The sequence below is a fragment of the Chiroxiphia lanceolata genome, chromosome 8 (assembly GCF_009829145.1).
Source record: "Chiroxiphia lanceolata isolate bChiLan1 chromosome 8, bChiLan1.pri, whole genome shotgun sequence".
Classification (NCBI taxonomy): domain Eukaryota; kingdom Metazoa; phylum Chordata; class Aves; order Passeriformes; family Pipridae; genus Chiroxiphia; species Chiroxiphia lanceolata.
In genome coordinates, this window is record NC_045644.1 from 21,612,793 (window position 1) to 21,629,700 (window position 16,908).

General features: G+C 41.0%; 1 protein-coding gene across 2 annotated transcripts in view; it reads left to right on the forward strand.

Annotated features, from left to right (window-relative positions):
• The window catches only part of ZSWIM8 (zinc finger SWIM-type containing 8), a 58,507-nt gene that overhangs the window by 30,000 nt on the left and 11,599 nt on the right, over positions 1 to 16,908 (forward strand). For both annotated transcript variants that reach the window (XM_032695701.1, XM_032695702.1), the window contains exons 6-16: positions 2,103 to 2,184; positions 3,949 to 4,069; positions 4,424 to 4,625; positions 5,506 to 5,681; positions 8,035 to 9,043; positions 10,107 to 10,238; positions 11,074 to 11,253; positions 12,505 to 12,688; positions 13,243 to 13,341; positions 14,241 to 14,365; positions 15,625 to 15,856. In XM_032695701.1, coding sequence (XP_032551592.1) covers positions 2,103 to 2,184; positions 3,949 to 4,069; positions 4,424 to 4,625; positions 5,506 to 5,681; positions 8,035 to 9,043; positions 10,107 to 10,238; positions 11,074 to 11,253; positions 12,505 to 12,688; positions 13,243 to 13,341; positions 14,241 to 14,365; positions 15,625 to 15,856 — 2,542 coding nt within the window. The remainder of the gene's footprint in view (positions 1 to 2,102; positions 2,185 to 3,948; positions 4,070 to 4,423; positions 4,626 to 5,505; positions 5,682 to 8,034; positions 9,044 to 10,106; positions 10,239 to 11,073; positions 11,254 to 12,504; positions 12,689 to 13,242; positions 13,342 to 14,240; positions 14,366 to 15,624; positions 15,857 to 16,908) is intronic.

Genomic DNA, 16,908 nt, shown 5'->3' on the forward strand with positions numbered 1-16,908 from the left:
TAATATCATCTGCCTAAAATGTTTGCACAAAATGCACAGGAATACCCAAGTGATTGTGAAATGTCTGCTTTAAAAATATAAGGGCTTGGCAACTTTTTAATGCTAAGTTCAACTAAAGGAGATTGAGAAAAACTGACCTGCATGGGTATCTGTCACATTTCAGTAGTGCATTCATAATACACTCCTCTTAAGTAGGAGTTAGATTACTGTCAGCATGTGCCTAAAATTCATATTATGGTGCTGTGCTTGGGACACTAAGACATTCTATTGCTAAAATGTCCTCTAAATTTCCTACAGAAATACTAATCTTCTTATGAGAAGAAATAGAGGAATCGTGTGATATGAAACTGAAATAAAAATACTGCTTTTTTGTTGCTGAGAGATGAGCACCAACAGCATGTGCTTTTTGCTGCATTATGTAACAGGCAAAGCTTTTCTTCTCTTGGTAAAGACTCTGACCTTAATGTCACATAGTCTAGTGCTTAATGGAGGAGAGCTCTGAAAGGCTAGTAGTGGTGGTAGCTGTTTCCTGAATGGCATGTCAATAGTTTGCTTTCAAATATTTTGTGTCTGCTCCTTTCTGCAAGGTTTATTTTTCCTTTGGTCATGTGTACCAGCTGTGCACCAGGAAAAAGGCAAGGCACACCCCAAAACTCTTCCAACAGTCTTATTCCCCATCTTCAAGATTTCTGGGTGGAGATAGATACTCTGATACCTTGGGACACCATATTTTGACTACATGATGTAGAATTAAAGTGGGCTGTACACATGATTCTATTTTATCTTTATTTCCAGTTCGTGAACATCGTACGGTAATATAATGCTGAATTACTTTCAAGTGTAGGGGGATGGTAGTCTGTAGAAATGCAGCTAGGTAAGATGTTTTTCAAAGTCTCTGTAGAAAGTGTTCAGTGTAGCTATGAAAATGACAGTGATTCTGAGCAGCTTACCTAGTTCTTTGCCCAAAAGCTGTTTCCCCTTATGAAACCAGTACTCCTATTCCTATTAAATATGAAAATCTTGGTAAAAAGGCCTGAAGGAGAGTCACTGCAGGTCGCTGATACTTCAGCCTTAAGGTGTGATATTGCCTAGACCTGTGACTTTTCTGCTTTGTGGTGACTTAAAATATGTAGTAGTGGAAAAGAGGTACAAGAATAGCTTAATGCTGAGTGTGTTTCTTCAGGTGATTAAAATGTAAAATATCCTTCTGAAGCATTTTTATCTTCCATTTGTTTGAGATGGATCTGTATTATTTGCAAATATAGGTCACTTGCTTTACCTCAGCTGATGTGTGGAGAGAGGTGAGGGTTGTTAGATATTCTTTTCCAAGTCATTTAAATCCAAACTATATGGATTAAAAATTTACCTGTTGTAAGTGTACATGCTAAAGGCTAAACGGATCTATAGGTTCAGCCCTATAGTTTGGGAAAAAGCTCTTTCTATTGTGCATTTTTCTTTCAAGAACAGCATGTTAAGGGTATATCTACACAGGATTTTACAGCCAGGTGTGAGCCTTCTCTGCTTATGCTCTGAGCTGTCCAGAAGCTGTGATTAGTTTAGTGCTGAAATTGCATTAGCTTATTATTGAGTCCCTTTGCTAACAGGATGGTAAATAAGCTAAAGTCTGCCCAAAAAGTTATGTGTGGATGTATTTTATAGTTTGATCCCTTGCTCCCATTAGCTTGGGTTTTAGAGAAATGATTTAGGAACAAGAAATAAAGAACTTTCTAAGTGCAGAAAAACGGTGACCTTGACAGCAGTGACTTCCCTACCTACTTCTCAAAATTAGCTACAGTATCATTCTTTGTGGGCTCTTATTCCTCAAGAAATGAGAAAGGAGCTAATAATCTGTGACACTTTTGTTTACTTTAGAGTGTGACTGCAGAAAGTGAGCCGTGCATAGGTCTTGGCTTTGAGAAAGGAGAGGTGTGACAGCTGGTTGCCATTGTGTGATCTTTAGCACCCTCTGTCGTCCTTTCTGAAAACGTAGCACCGTGTATTCGATACTTCTGAAATTATCTGAGTGATCAGTAATGATCTTTAGCTGGGTGTATCAAGATAAGAAATACTGTGTATATTGAAAGTCTACTTCGTGTTTTCAGATTCTTCCAACAGCTCAGCGCTTACTGGATGAGCTGCTATCTTCTCAGTCTACTGCCATCAACACAGTGTGTGGAGCCCCAGGTAACTAATGTGTTTTATTTCAGTAATCTGTGTTACAGATTATTGTGGATGTATTTCCACTACTTCAGGTTTCTGAACTGATCTGTTACTTTGTAGCTTGAATTGCAGGTGAAGATGAAGGAAAAGGGATGAGTATAGGCAATTGCTGGTGTAATGGATGCCTCAGAGTGTTGGCAGAGGAAGGGAGCATCAGGCAATGCACCTTTCTAACAAAGTGTTTTTCTTTATAATTCGGTATTAATTATAGACTCCTGGAAATGTTGATTGGAGGGAACCTCTCCAAGTTCCTACTTGAAACAGGACTGTTTGCAACACTAGATTGGGTTAGCTGTGACTTGGGCTAGTTTAGCTAAGTCTTGGTTACCAGAGATATTAGAGTGTTCCTGTTTTAGTGCTGCATTATTCTTTTGGTCAAGAATTTTTTCCTAGTGTCCTGTATGAATACCCTTTTTTTACTCTTTTCTAATACAAAGAAGAGTTTATCTGCATTATGTTTTTGATTAATGATCACTCTGACCCTCTCTATTTTAGATGAAATTAACCCATCTTCCTCAGTCTGATCTCATAGGTCATGTGCTCTGTGCCCCCAACTATCTTGATACCCCTTTCACTAGATCACAGAATCAGTGAAGTTGGAAAAGACTCAGATCATCGAGTCCAACCTCTAACGAAACATCACCTTGTCAACTAGACTATGGCACTAAGTGCCATGTGCAGTCTTAAACACCTTCAGGGGCAGTGACTCCATCTTCCTGGGCAGCCCATTCCAATGGTTAATCACTCTTTCTGTGAAGAAATTCCTCCTAATGTCCAACCTAAACCTCACCTGGTGCAGCTTGTGGCTGTGTCCTCTTATCCTGTCGCTGGTTGCCTGAGAGAAGAGGCCAACCCTCACCTGGCTACAACCTCCTTTCAGGTAGTTGTAGAGAGCGATAGGATCTCCCCTGAGCCTCCTCTTCTCCAGGCTAAACAACCCCAACTCCCTCAGTTGCTCCTCATTGGACTTACCCTATGCACCATCCCCCAGATCTGTTGCCCATCTCTGGACTAACTCCAGCACCACAATGTCTTTCCTGAACTGAGGGGCCCAGAACTGGACACAGTACGCAAGGTGCAGCCTCACCAGTGCCAAGTACAGGGGGACAATCACTTCCCTACACTGTCTGGTTTCTCAGCATCATTTCTGGACTGAGAAACCCAAAAATGGATACAATATCCCAGATATAACTTGACCAGTGCCAGATAGAGGGGATGAACTGAGTTCCTTAAGTCTGCTAGCTGTGCTTTTCTTAATATAGCCCAATTTGCAGATCTTTTTTTCTGTTTTGCGTTTTCAGTTAAAGTGTGCCATTGATTTTTGTTGAGGTTGGCATCTGCCACAGTCACCAAACCCTATCAGCTACTCAGCCATTTGGTTTTCCATCTGTACTGATGCATGGGGTTTTCTGTCCCAGATACAGAAGTGTACATTTTTCTCAATGAACTTGGTGAGGGTTCTGTTGGCACAGTCCATTAATTTCTCCTGATCTCACAGGTTGTAGTGCTGCCTTTCAGCATGCCAGACATATCTCCTAATTTAGCATTGTCAGCGCTGAGGGTAATGTTATGGTAGCATTTTAAGGTAATTCTGAGTTGGGTGTTCAGCAACAGGTGAAATAAACTGAGTAGCACTGCCTGTGTACTCCCTATAAACTCCGTAGTTGAACATACAGAGTAAAATATATTCAAAGCCTGCAAACTGTACCTGTGTTTTTCTTTTGTAAGATCCCACTGCTGGACCCTCTGCATCAGATCAAAGCACCTGGTACTTAGATGAATCTACTCTGAGTGACAACATAAAGAAAACTCTTCATAAATTCTGTGGACCCTCTCCTGTCGTTTTCAGGTAAACTGTTTCCTATTAAAGGGAAAATGTGATATTCATGTAATCTGTAATCTCCATTCACCATATAACCTGTAGGCTTATGTGATGCCTTGGACCGAAGGATCCTCAGTTTCACAGTCACTCTTCTGGACTTCGTAGCTTGTCTAGTGTTATTTCAGTAGAACAGACTGTATTTGCACAATATTTTGCTTGTGTGGTGTTCTTAGGCTCATTATGCATTCAGTCTTTTAGGTTATGCATGTCTGTCCCATCAGAGGGGCAAATATATTTCTGCATGTAGATTATACTCGGGATTTTATATGACCATGCTTGATATAATTTTTTCTCATCCTTGTTCTTCTGTTTTACCTACAGTGATGTGAATTCAATGTATCTGTCTTCCACGGAGCCACCAGCTGCTGCTGAGTGGGCCTGTCTCCTACGTCCCCTGCGAGGAAGAGAACCTGAAGGAATCTGGAACTTGCTTTCCATTGTGCGGGAGATGTTTAAGAGACGGGATAGCAATGCAGCTCCTTTGCTGGAGATTCTGACTGACCAGTGTCTCAACTATGAGCAGGTATTCAAACCATTTTGCTGTGGAGCAGGGGGAAATTCTGAGGAACCAGAGCAGAGCCAGTGACTGGTGTGCTATGTGTCTATACAATCGAATACAATTCTTTTAATAGTCTGTATGCATTATGGGCATGTGCTTCTCCATGCTGAAATGATGACACAGTTTGCTCTTGTTCTGATTTAATTATGTCTTGATAACACTGTATTCCCCAAATGCCTCAGTCCTTCTGACAAGAATATGTAGAGTCTGATTTCTTTTGTTCAGCGTATTTGATTTGATTTTTGCCCAATGAAGGTGATTTATTTTAATGTTGTGGGTTGTTTTTTTAAACGAAGGATGTCACAGATGAGCTGTCACTTTGATAAAATCTAAACATATATGTTGTGTGATAGAATCTCTGATTCTTTTGTCATCTTTGTGGAAGATACCTTTCAGTGCATTTAAGTAGTAAATCTTTTTATGTTTTTTAAAATAATATTAGGAAAAAGGTTTCCTTTGACAGTTCAGGACACTGATCTCAGTCTGTAATATAAATTGCTGTGTAAGTTTCCTTGTTGCTCCATCACATACCTCAACTTTGATCAGGAAAAAGGAAATGCTTTATTTATCACATTTGTTCCCTTTTCCCCTCCAAGTGTGAAGGCCTCTAAGTGAACCTCCTGTGAGTGTTTTGTTCTTTGGGCATGTGCCTTCTAACCAGGGAAGTTTTGAGGCCCTTAGTTCTCACAAACCAATACTGCTTTAATGGTTGTAGTTATTTTGGAGTCAAAAGAAAACATGGTACAAACCACAGATCCCATGTCCTTGTGATTACGGGATTAAGCGAGAACAGGGGATGAGATGTTGGCCACAACACCGCTGTACTGAGGTGCTTCTCCTGCAGATAACCGGCTGGTGGTACAGTGTGCGAACGTCCGCGTCACACAGCAGCGCCAGTGGGCACACAGGACGCAGCAATGGCCAGTCAGAAGTGGCTGCTCATGCTTGTGCAAGTATGTGTGATGAGATGGTGGTTCTTTGGAGGCTGGCTGTCCTCGACCCAACTATTAGTCCACAGAGGTGAGCCCCAGAATCAGATTTGGTCTCTTTTTAATTTCTGTGATACTCAAGCACACTCAAGAGTTTCATCCTGTAGATTTCTTGTGTTTGTATCATTACCTCATTACCTGTTCAATCATTAGTCCTTCTGGACTATGTGCTATGTAAGGTTCAGAGCACTGTAATTACTTTAATTGCTATTGCTGCTTACTTTTAGCAAGATCAAGTAGTTTGATTTGTTTTCTGAGACTCCTCTTTTACGTATGGGTGTAATTCTACGTTGTAATGTCCTGGTGGAGAACATTTGTTTGAGTGATAGCACCAGCTACCAATTAATTTTAATGGTTTCTATATTTAACCATTCAGCAGTTTAATGGATTTCTGTTTAGCCCAGTCATTCACTGTTGTGTGTTTCAAGATGAAAACTCTGAGGGAGTTTATTCTCTGCAGTGCATTGGTAAACAGTGTCACCAGTGTATGATTTTCAGTGTTTCCAATTGTCTGAGAAAAAATTGTGTGGCTTCTGCACATTTTTAAACCATATTGTGCCTTGGTGACTCACTGCCGTCTTTATTTAGCACCAGTTGAATAGCAGAAGAAGAATTGAGAGCTCATATTGAGATACTGTGGTTGACATTGCAATAATTTGTTTTGTATATCTTGTTTACAAGGTGTGGTGTGTAAAATATATTGGATTAGTTTAATATGGTATAAATTCTCAGGAAAAGTTTCTCAGAACAAATGAAAACAGGATGGTATTTTCAATACAATCACACATTAACAGGATTTGCTTTCTGTGAATTGTTGTGTAACATTAATAAAATGCCCTATCTATGTAAGGTACATCAAGGACACTAAAATGGATGCAGTTTCTGTCGTGTACAGTTTACAATATGAAGTAGCTAAATATAGGAGTTGAAGACAAATCAAAAACTGTAGGAAACGGGGAATGAGACTTAAAATAAACTCAAACATCAATCAAATCACATAGAAAAAACATAAAAGATTTTGGCCATTAATAAAATATGAAGCTGTGCTATGTATATTCTAATTTGTGTTATTTGACACAGTTCAAATTTGCTCTGATCTCCTACTTGAGCTAATGAATAATTGAAATTCTCCGGCTTGATTACCTATTCTCTTGGTGTTTGAATAGTCTCCAAGAAGAACCCTCTTCTACTTTTCCTTCCTATACTTTGCAGTGAATCATAAGGAGACTTTGCAGGCTCTCATCCTTACGTTACCTTTCCCGAGTAGTTCCCGCTCCTTCTTTTTACTTCTGAAAATCTTCTCATTGATTAAGCCCTACTAGTCTGGTCCCTTGTTAATTAATTTCTTGAGTGGGCAAATATAAATAGTCCATTTTGTTTAGTCCCTTTTGTCCTAATACCCTTTGCACCTAAATTGGGGCACCCCATTTTTTAAATTTTTTTTTTCGTTCTTTGATTGAAGTGTTGGGATTGTACCTCAGATGTCTGAAATCTGTGGCAGAAACAAAATGACGGTTGATTAAGACACCTGGTGAAATTTCTAGAAGTGTCTTTTCCTCTCTTTGGATTAGATCATCAATCCATTTAGACTATTTTGCTCATGTGCCTAGCCCCTATGTAAGATTTAGAGCTGGGAAATGCAGAACTGTTTTGTTCTTCCCATAGCAATATGGGGCATGGGACTAACTGCTGTGTAATTTAAGGCTATATAGCCCTACTAGCTTGATTCTTCCTCAAAGTTATTTGAACATCAATTATTGTTGTCTTGCTTTTTCTGTGCCTATGTTTTACAACAGTTTATTCTCCTGAGGACAGCCTGCTACTGTCTAAATTAAATTGTTGGGCTCTGTATGGGCACGTCAGGGTAAAGAGGTAGGTAAGTGTCTGGGAGGCAGATTAGGTGGTCCTGTCTGTCAGTGTGCTTTCCTGCATAGGCTGTTTAGGTTCTACTTGTGAATGTCTTGACTAGAGTTATTCACAGTATAGTTTCACAGCTACTGCAAACTGTTTCATGGGTGTTTCCAAGAACAATTCCCCATGGTACTCACTGGTCTCAGGCTGCTGAGGCTCACATCTCTAACACCTTATTTAGGGCAGATAAGCAAACAGGGCAGACAGTATTTAATTTTAAACCTTGCAGTTTGTATTGTACTTTCATATTGGTAGTGTTCACATTTTATTTCTGTATTATGGACCTGTCTAGGACTTGGTTGTTAATATACCTGTTTGCTTTTTTCAGCCTGTCTTCTTACTACTGCTACCTATACTTAATTCAGCAGAAGATGTTTCTGGGCAAAGGAAGGAGGTGTTCTGTGTGTTAAGTAGTAGTTTGTTGCAGGTCCTTTTTGTGTCTGCTTCCTAACCTATCCTCTTACTTCTCTTAGGCGCAGGGACCTTTGCTCACAGCTTAGACAGTGGCAGCTGAAAGTCATAGATAATGTTAAGAGGGGTCAGCACAAGAAATCACTGGAGAAGCTCTTCCAAGGTTTCAAACCGGCTGTGGAAGCCTGTTACTTCAACTGGGAGGAAGCTTATCCAATTCCTGGGATTACATATAGCAGCACTGACAAGAAGAACTCATTCTGTTGGGTAAAGGCCATCCAGCACAGGAGCTGCCGGTTGCAGTGTTCAGAAACTGCCTGTGAGGCTGGTAGAACCCATGGGCAGGAGCCCGGGGGACCATGTCTGCAGCCTGGGGACAGGCTGCGACCCTCTCCCCAGGAGCCAGCAGTTCGTCCAAAGGAACTAACTGGAAAGCGGAAAGTTGTCTCTGAAACACCACAGAGGGTTCTGAGACGACTCTCAGCAGAAGGGGATAAAGCTGTGTATAAGACTGCAGTGGGCAAAGCAAAGTTGCCGGTGAGCAAAGGTTTGACCAGTAAACATAGTGGGAAACGCCGCATGAGCAGTGAAGACAGTTCTCTGGAGCCAGACTTGGCAGAGATGAGCCTGGATGACAGCAGCTTGGCGCTCGGGGCAGAAGCCAGCAACACCTTTAGTTTTACAGAAAGCCCGCTGAGCAGGAGCTACAGGGATGCCTTTGAGGAGGATGGTGGGGTGTACTTCTCTGAGGGACCTGAGCCCACTGTCAGGAGCAGTTCCATGGCCAAGAAATCGCCCAAGGATCCTGTGGTGGAGATGGGTAGTGGTGATGATGACCTGCCTTCTGCAGATGAGAACACTGGTGGTGTGAGCCTGAAGCCAGAAGAAGTGGGAGAGAATGGTGCAGTGGGGGGAGGGGATGATGGAGAAGAGGAAGATGATTACCAGGTGTACTATCTGAATCCACAAGAGGTAGCCAAGGAAGATGATGACAAAGCTGAAGGGGGAAATGAAGAGGAGCAGGATATATTTGCTGGTATAAAGCCTCTGGAGCAAGAGAACCGGATGGAGGTGAGCTGAATCTAGTTCAAAACACTGTTTTTTGGTTTTATGTATTATTTAAATCGTGATCTCACCACCCTCCTAGCAGTCACACTTAACCCAGCATGTTGTTAAAGTGCTTAATTGTAATGTCCTCATAACCCATTGTATCATAAAGTTTCTACATTCTTAAGGCAGTGGTAGCATATATCTCTTTCCCACAAGCTTGACTCCCTGTTTCTGTGCTAACTGCAATTGTGTCTCAGTTTTAGCTAGTCCCATCTCACACTCCAGGATTTACAAACAGACAAAACTGTGTGTGCTTTTTATGTAATGTGCTTTTTTATGCTCTTGGAAACAGCAAAATTGAGCTGGAATTAAAAATAAGTAAGACTGAGACATGCTCATCAAGAAAAATTTAAAGCCCACCATGTAAGCAGAAATTCTCTGAAAAGGAGAGGCAGTCTAAATAGACTGTGTCAAATTCCTATAATAGCCACAAAATATGTTTAGAGCTTGCACCTGTATGAGCAAACAGCTGAATGGAAATGGCATGAAGTTGTGTCAGGGCAGGTTTAGATACTAGGACTCTTCACCCATTAGATTCTTCACCCAGATGGTGGTCAGGCACTGGAGGAGATTCCCCAGGGACAGAGTTCCCCAAGTCTGACGGAGTTAAGCAGCATTTGGACAATGCTCTCGGGCACATTGTGTGATTCTTGGGGTCTCCTACGTAGGGCCAGGAGTTGGACTTTGATGACCCTAGTGGGTCCCTTCCAAGTCAGAATATTCTATGATTCTATGAAATATTTATAATCAGTCAGTTTGGGTTTTAGGGTTTTTTTGAGTTATTCTCTGATCTCTTATAGCACGTGGAGAGAGGATGGGACTTAATCACAGAAGAAAAGGTGTTTTGGGGAAGTGCTTCAAGGAGTGGTGGGGAAGGTGCAGGCAAGGAGGACTCTGAGAACACCTGCTGCTGATGTTAATCAGGAATTGTGTTTGCAGAGTCTTTGTGACAAGTGGATTTGAGCAGGCTAACTGCAGGCTGGGGCAGTGTGTTTTGCATGTGACCATCTGTTCTTTCTTGCAGATCCTGTTTGCCTGTGCAGAGGCCCTGTATGCACATGGATACAGTAATGAAGCTTGCCGCTTAACCGTAGAGCTTGCCAGGGACCTACTGGCCAACCCTCCAGATCTCAAAGTGGAGCAGCCACCAACTAAGGTAGAGAGAGAGCTTGTCTAGTTTTGGAGCTAGAGAGAAAGTTAGAAGGAATATGTGGGGTGGATACAACAGCATTCCCAGGCATTCCTCATTTGCTGTGATTTGGGGCCCTTCACTGATGCTTCCTTGGGATTGAACTCTAGATGTCATTACTGTGCCTTATTGCTCTCTGTGTGTTTGTGAATAAAAGGGAGAAAGAAAATAAGAGGCCTTTCAGCAGGACTTGAAGTCTTCAGAAACTTGAGATTAGTTAAAAGCTGCTTTGCTTTTCCTTATGCTTCAGAGACAAACTTAGTTTGTCTGTTAAAAACTGCAACTCTTTTAGGAATCTGTTTTAAATCAGTTAAACAAAACACTGTATTTAACATCAGCTTCAGTTGATATTTTGTTTAAGAGATATGTGCTATCATGTGCTATGAGGTTATACAGCAACCATAAAAAGTTATGTTAGTACTTTTGCTGTTTCAGGATAAGAGGGTTGGAGAGGAAAGAAATAAGCATAAATTTCTGGAAACTCACTTGTAGTGACACTAAGCAGTGTTTGTTGTATGGAAGGGCTCCCTTGGAAGGAACAGGCATGCACAGCATCAGTACAATAGTGGACATGTCTTATCACGGGCCAACTCTTCCGCTGTGTTGTGCTGGAGTGATATAGGGAAAGTAATTATGTTCAACAATAACCACTGGAATTTGAGATTCCTCCCCAGAGGGAATAAAATTTAAATGTATTTTATTCTTTCTTCGCTCTGTTAGTTATTGCAAATAACAGGGGGACAAGCAGAGAGCATTTAGAATGTTTAGGAAAGTGTCCTGTGAAAAATTCTTCCTCAAACAGGGCAAAAAGAACAAGGTATCAACCAGCAAACAGACGTGGATGGCAACAAACACCTTGTCTAAAGCTGCTTTCTTGCTGACTGTGTTGAGTGAGCGTCTGGAATACCACAACCTGGCCTTCCAAATAGGAATGTTTGCTCTGGAGCTGCAGAGACCACCTGCTTCTACAAAGGCTCTGGAGGTATGAAATATCTCAGAAAGGCAGTATCCATTATTCTGCTGAAACACGTTAGCTCACGTGGTTCACATTTCTCCTAAAGCTTGTTTATGCTTTTATGTGTTTCCTTAAAATTGATTGCAGTGGGACTAAATGAATTGGTTGCACATCCCATTAGCACATGTTGATCTGCCAGAAAAATGATTGGAAATATCACTTCATCTGTTGTTACCTTCATCGATAGGAAGCTTAGACCTTTGATTTCAAGTGAAGCTATAGGCCTGAAAATATTTAAATGAGTACAAAATCTTTTATGAATATATTATTCTGATTAGAACAGTTTACTTCTTATCTTAAATATGTTCCCAGTTTGCTTCACTAATCTGGGGAAATGAAAGCCATCTCTAAATACCTGTATTTGTCCATATTTGTGTTAGTGACATGGTTTGAAACTTATTCCCTAGGGTGAATTGGTGTGATTGTTACATGTTTGAAAATTGTTGCTCTTGCTGATATCTCTTGCAAGTGAGGATATGCACTGTGGAAGCATATTATTTTGGACACTCCTTGATGGCTATTAAGATTCCTGTTTAGAAAAATGAAGTGTCCGGTTAAGACCTTAGTGTGATTTACTAAGTCTGTGTGATTTACAGCCACCTTGCTTTTCACTGCAACATTGTTCAGTCCCTCAAGGTGTGTATTGTTGCTAGATATCCACCAACTACACTTGTTGCACTAACTATCTGTACTACTTAAGGTCTGATCAGAAGATTGTGAGATTGACAGTCACTTGCTACCTAAAAGGAAACAATTACTTTCACGTGTTAAGAATGGAGAGAATACAGGAACAAAGTAGTGAAATGTCCTCATCCTGATGGCATGTGTGCTGCCACCATGTGCCCCTTCTGCTGATCAGTCTCTGTTGTCTCCAATTGGTATATCACTTGACATAGCATCCTTTCTTCCGCTGACTTGTCCAGTCAGACGCTTCTGCTAATGTTGTTAGGAAAGCTGATACATTTTTCCTGTATACAGCTGATTGATAATAAGAGCAAAAAAGTTTGTGTATAAATATGAGGCAAGACTGTTATTAGATTTGAAAACCTGTTTTCACTGCGGAGAGAATGGTAAAGATAGCTAAGCTGCTAAGAGTTGCTATAATTTAATAATCCAATAAAAACCATTGCTGTACTTTATGTATAGGGAGAAATGGTCTGCTGCCCACAGGGCCTATGCTGTTGACAGCTTCTTCTTTTTCCTTGTGGATACTACCAGGTGAAGCTGGCTTATCAGGAATCTGAGATTGCAGCCCTCTTGAAAAAGATTCCCTTGGGCACCAATGAGATGAACACTATTCGAGGAAGAGCTGAAGAACTGCGAGAAGGGACATTATGTGATTACCGTCCTGTCCTGCCTCTTATGTTGGCAAGCTTTATATTTGATGTCCTGTGCACTCCAGGTACTGACTGCCTTGGCCTCAGTTGTGTGCAGGATATATTCTGAGATGCTAGGTCTTGAGGAATTTTCAAAGAGAAAACTGTATAAGAACAACCTAATCTTTATTCTTTGCTTGTACTTCCCTCTATGTTGCTTTAAAGTATTTTGTTCCCCAGTGGAACTGTTTCTGCTTCTGCTTACATTTGAAAACAACTGGACACTTACCACATTTCAGCACTCTGTGTGTGTTTGTAAAATAGTTATAAATGACTCACTGTGCTGCTCTTATGCTGTTTGTAGTAAGAAGAAAGTAATACAAATCCTAGTATTTAAAAAAGAACACGACAACCTGGGATTAGAAGACTGACTTGACAATATACCTGCCTGGTTTGGAGCCTTCTGAGGTTAGAGAGAAATGGAAAAAAAAACCCATAAGGTTCTGTGATCTTGAAATTGATACAAGGCTAGGAATAGGACCAGAGGAAGGTCTGCAAATTCAGAAAGCTTTCAGAAATGACTTTTGCTTTGAGGTCTTAGGTTTGGAAGCTGAATACTAATTCTATTATCTTCTTTCAGTGGTTTCTCCTACAGGCTCTAGACCCCCAAGCCGTAATTGGAATAATGAAATGCCTGGAGATGAAGAGCTTGGTTTTGAGGCAGCTGTTGCTGCTCTTGGTAAGAACCTTTTACAAGAAAAGTCTATCTTCATCCATGTTCTTCATCCTGCACCATTTTGATGGTGAGAGTTAGTAGTTCATTCCAGTTTGGTGCAGAAATGAAAGTGTTTGCACAGTTTGCCAGAACCAGATGCAGAAGGATTCTACATGCCAGGGCTGAGGTGTCTTTGCAAAGCTGTGAAAAATGGAAGGGGAATATGGGATGAGAACTGAATGTTAAAGTAGTAACATGAATTTTAGCTTTCTGCTTGCTCTTTTGTCATGGAATGTGTATTGCCTGGACTTTAATGAAGATGGACCGTTTTAGAAAACAAAAGGCAATCATTTCAAAAGAGGTTAGTCTTAGTGAAAGACTAGCAGAAGTGCTTTCAAACCTTATCATATAATTCAGGATCGCAGCATGGTAGTGTATTCTTGGTTCACTTATCAGCTTCAACAACAAGGCAGTGATTTTATATATATATGTTATGTTGACACCACTGTATGCCTGTTCTAAAGCAGTGTGCAAAAAGGAATACAATGGATTAAACAAGACCAGTTCTCTGTTGCCTCATCTTGGAAAGGAGGAAAATGAGTTATTTATGGTGTGGGAATGCTGGCTTGTAGCATCTGCAGAAACCAGAAAGGTTGCTTCAAGATAGGGTTAAGGCTTGCCTGGACTCTTCCTGTGGTGTATTAGTATCCAGTATCCAGTTGTTCTGACAGTTGTAGCAGATGGCAGCTCCTGTTTATTCGTGACCTATTTCTGAAGTTAACAGAAAAATAGGGGGGAAAAAGTGTTCTTTTGCCTGTAACAGTGAGGTGAATAAATTAGTCTGAGGTATAGATAGTGCTCAGGATGTAGTGTAGTCCCATGGGCTCACTTGTCTCTTCATCCCCTCTTTTCTGGCCTTGCAGGTATGAAAACAACTGTCAGCGAAGCGGAACATCCTCTGTTGTGTGAAGGCACACGAAGGGAGAAAGGGGATCTGGCACTCGCCCTGATGATCACTTACAAGGATGATCAGTCTAAACTGAAGAAGGTGAGTTTCCCTTTGAAAGGCGAAAGAGAGATGGAAAGCAGACTGTGTTTGGGTTTTAATGGATTTGATAGTTTAGCCAGTGAGCACAAGTTGCTGTGTCACGTACTGATGTTTTACAGGCTATATTGTGGTGTTTATATTCTTCCACTGATGCAAAAATCTGTGCAGTATGCATTGCCCTGGAGAGGTACTCTTTCCATAGGTTTCTTAAGGTCCAGTCAGGAGATGTGTTGTCACTGCTTTTATTGCTTTTGTTTACCTGCTAAAACAAGTCCTTTCCCAAGGGTTTTCAGTGTGCAGGCTGCGTGTGGTCTGGGGATTGCTTATGTTTTGCTGCAGGGATATTGGCTTGCAGAACAGTATGATCTAGCAAAGCCTCTGTTTCTTAACCTCTCACCTCTTTCATACATTATTTCAGTATACCTGTGTCTTAATTTCTCATACAGAGGAGAGGGTAAAACTCTGCTCTTCCACCCCAAAGGAGGAAAAAAATATTGAAAACTGCTGATGCTTCAGAAATGGTTTTATTAATCTTTTTTATTCACAAATCCTTCTACACAGCACGAAGTATGTTATTAGTGTCTTTCTGTCTCCTAAAGGAGAACACTTCTGCTATGATCTTCTCTGGGGAATAACAGGGACACTGTGATATCAATCATCTGCAACTAAATGCTCTGTCAGGTTTGTGGTATTCATTTCATGTGGACAATGAAGAGTAGAAATAGACAAACCTGTAAAATGTGGTCACACGTTGTTCCCCAATTACATAATAAATTAAGACAAGAAAATGTTACTGCAGGCCATAGAAGGCAATTTCTCTCCTGGCTTTGCCAGTTTATCTGTAGTGTATGACAGGATTTTCTGAATGGTAAGCACAGAAATTTTGTGATTTAAACAAGAGCATCTGATGACTGGCAGAACTAAATGTAGAGTGCTCCATTCCGTCCCTGATGTACCAGAATTACTTTGGTTTTGTGAGTTTTAGGTACTTTTCAAGTAAAGCCAGTGGTTGTTTCAAGAGAAAATGGAGATATTACTGAGTACAAATGAATCTTTGCTTCCTCATGTAATGCAGATCCCATGGCTCTCAACTGTGCATTGCTGATCCTCGGTACAGGAAGCTGATGCCTACCTTCTAGAGAATAAGCGTTTTTGTTCTTTTCCTCCAACAAATGGAATTTATTGTCCACCAGAAAGTTGATTTGGTACTTTTCCTCTTACCCTTCTGCTGAGTGCCTTTGGTTTTTCCCTTGTTAAAGATTTTAGACAAACTCCTGGACAGAGAGAGTCAAACTCACAAACCACAGACGCTGAGTTCCTTCTACTCATCCAGCAAGCCTACAGTTGCAAATCAAAAATCTCCTTCCAAACATGCTGCCCAGTCCACTGCAGCTATCCAGCAGCTTCCAGGGACTTCTGTCGCTCAGCAAGCTGCTGTAAGCACTGCAGTCCAGAGCAGTCCTGAGAACTTTGTGGAGAAGAGTGCACAGGGTAAGAAGTGCTTTGTAAGGGCTATGCTAAAACCTTTCTGTTGTAGCATAGTGAAGTAGTCAAAGTGATTATATTACCATCTGGCTCCTTGGTGGTTACTAGAATGTCACTCTGCCATTATCTGTTTGGCTCTATCCATTTCTATACACATTCTTGTTGCATAGAAATTCAAGCTAGTTTTCAGGTTGTCCTATCTTGAAATAGTTGTATAATCAGTTAACATAAATCTACTGTGCCTCTGTCTTTTAGATTTGTATCACAGAAGTGCAGGATTTCAAAAAGTTACACACTGAGTCAGGTGCCTTCATGCAAGATAGATAAGAATGATTACTGAAGGTCATTAGGCATACATGTGTGTGGTTTAACCCCAGCCAGCTTGTTTTAACCAAGCACCATGCAACTGTTTGCTTACTCACCCCTGGATAGGATGGAGGAGTGAACTGGAAGAATAAAAGTGAGAGAACTCATGGGTTGTATAGGCAAAGCAAAAACTGTGCACACAAATAAAGCAAAACAAGGAATTAATTGGTTGCTTCCCATGAGCAGACACGTGTTCAGTCATCCCCAGCAAAGCAAGGCTCCATCACTCTTAATGGTTACTTGGGAAGACAAATGCCATAACTCTGAATTCCCCCCCTTTTTCTTCTTCCCTCAGCTTTATATGCTGAGCATGGCATCATATAATATGGAATATCCCTTTGGTCAGTCAAGGTCAGCTGTCACAACTGTGTCGTCTCCCAACTTTTCTGCATCCCAAACCCACTCACTGGTGGGGTGGTATGAGGAGCAGAAAAGGCCCAGACTTTGTGTAAGCTCAGCAATAACTAAAACATGCCTGAATTATCAACACTGCTTCCAGCACAAATTCAAAACACAGCCCAATACTAGCTGCTCTGAGGAGAATTAACTCTACTCTAACCAGAACCAGCACAATATGGTTTGTTTCAAGCTGTGCTTCCACACTGGTGGCAGACGTCACATACAGCAGCATTTGGTGGAATGTAAGTGCTCTGTTAACTATTTCCAAAGAGATGGATACTAGCTGAGGATGA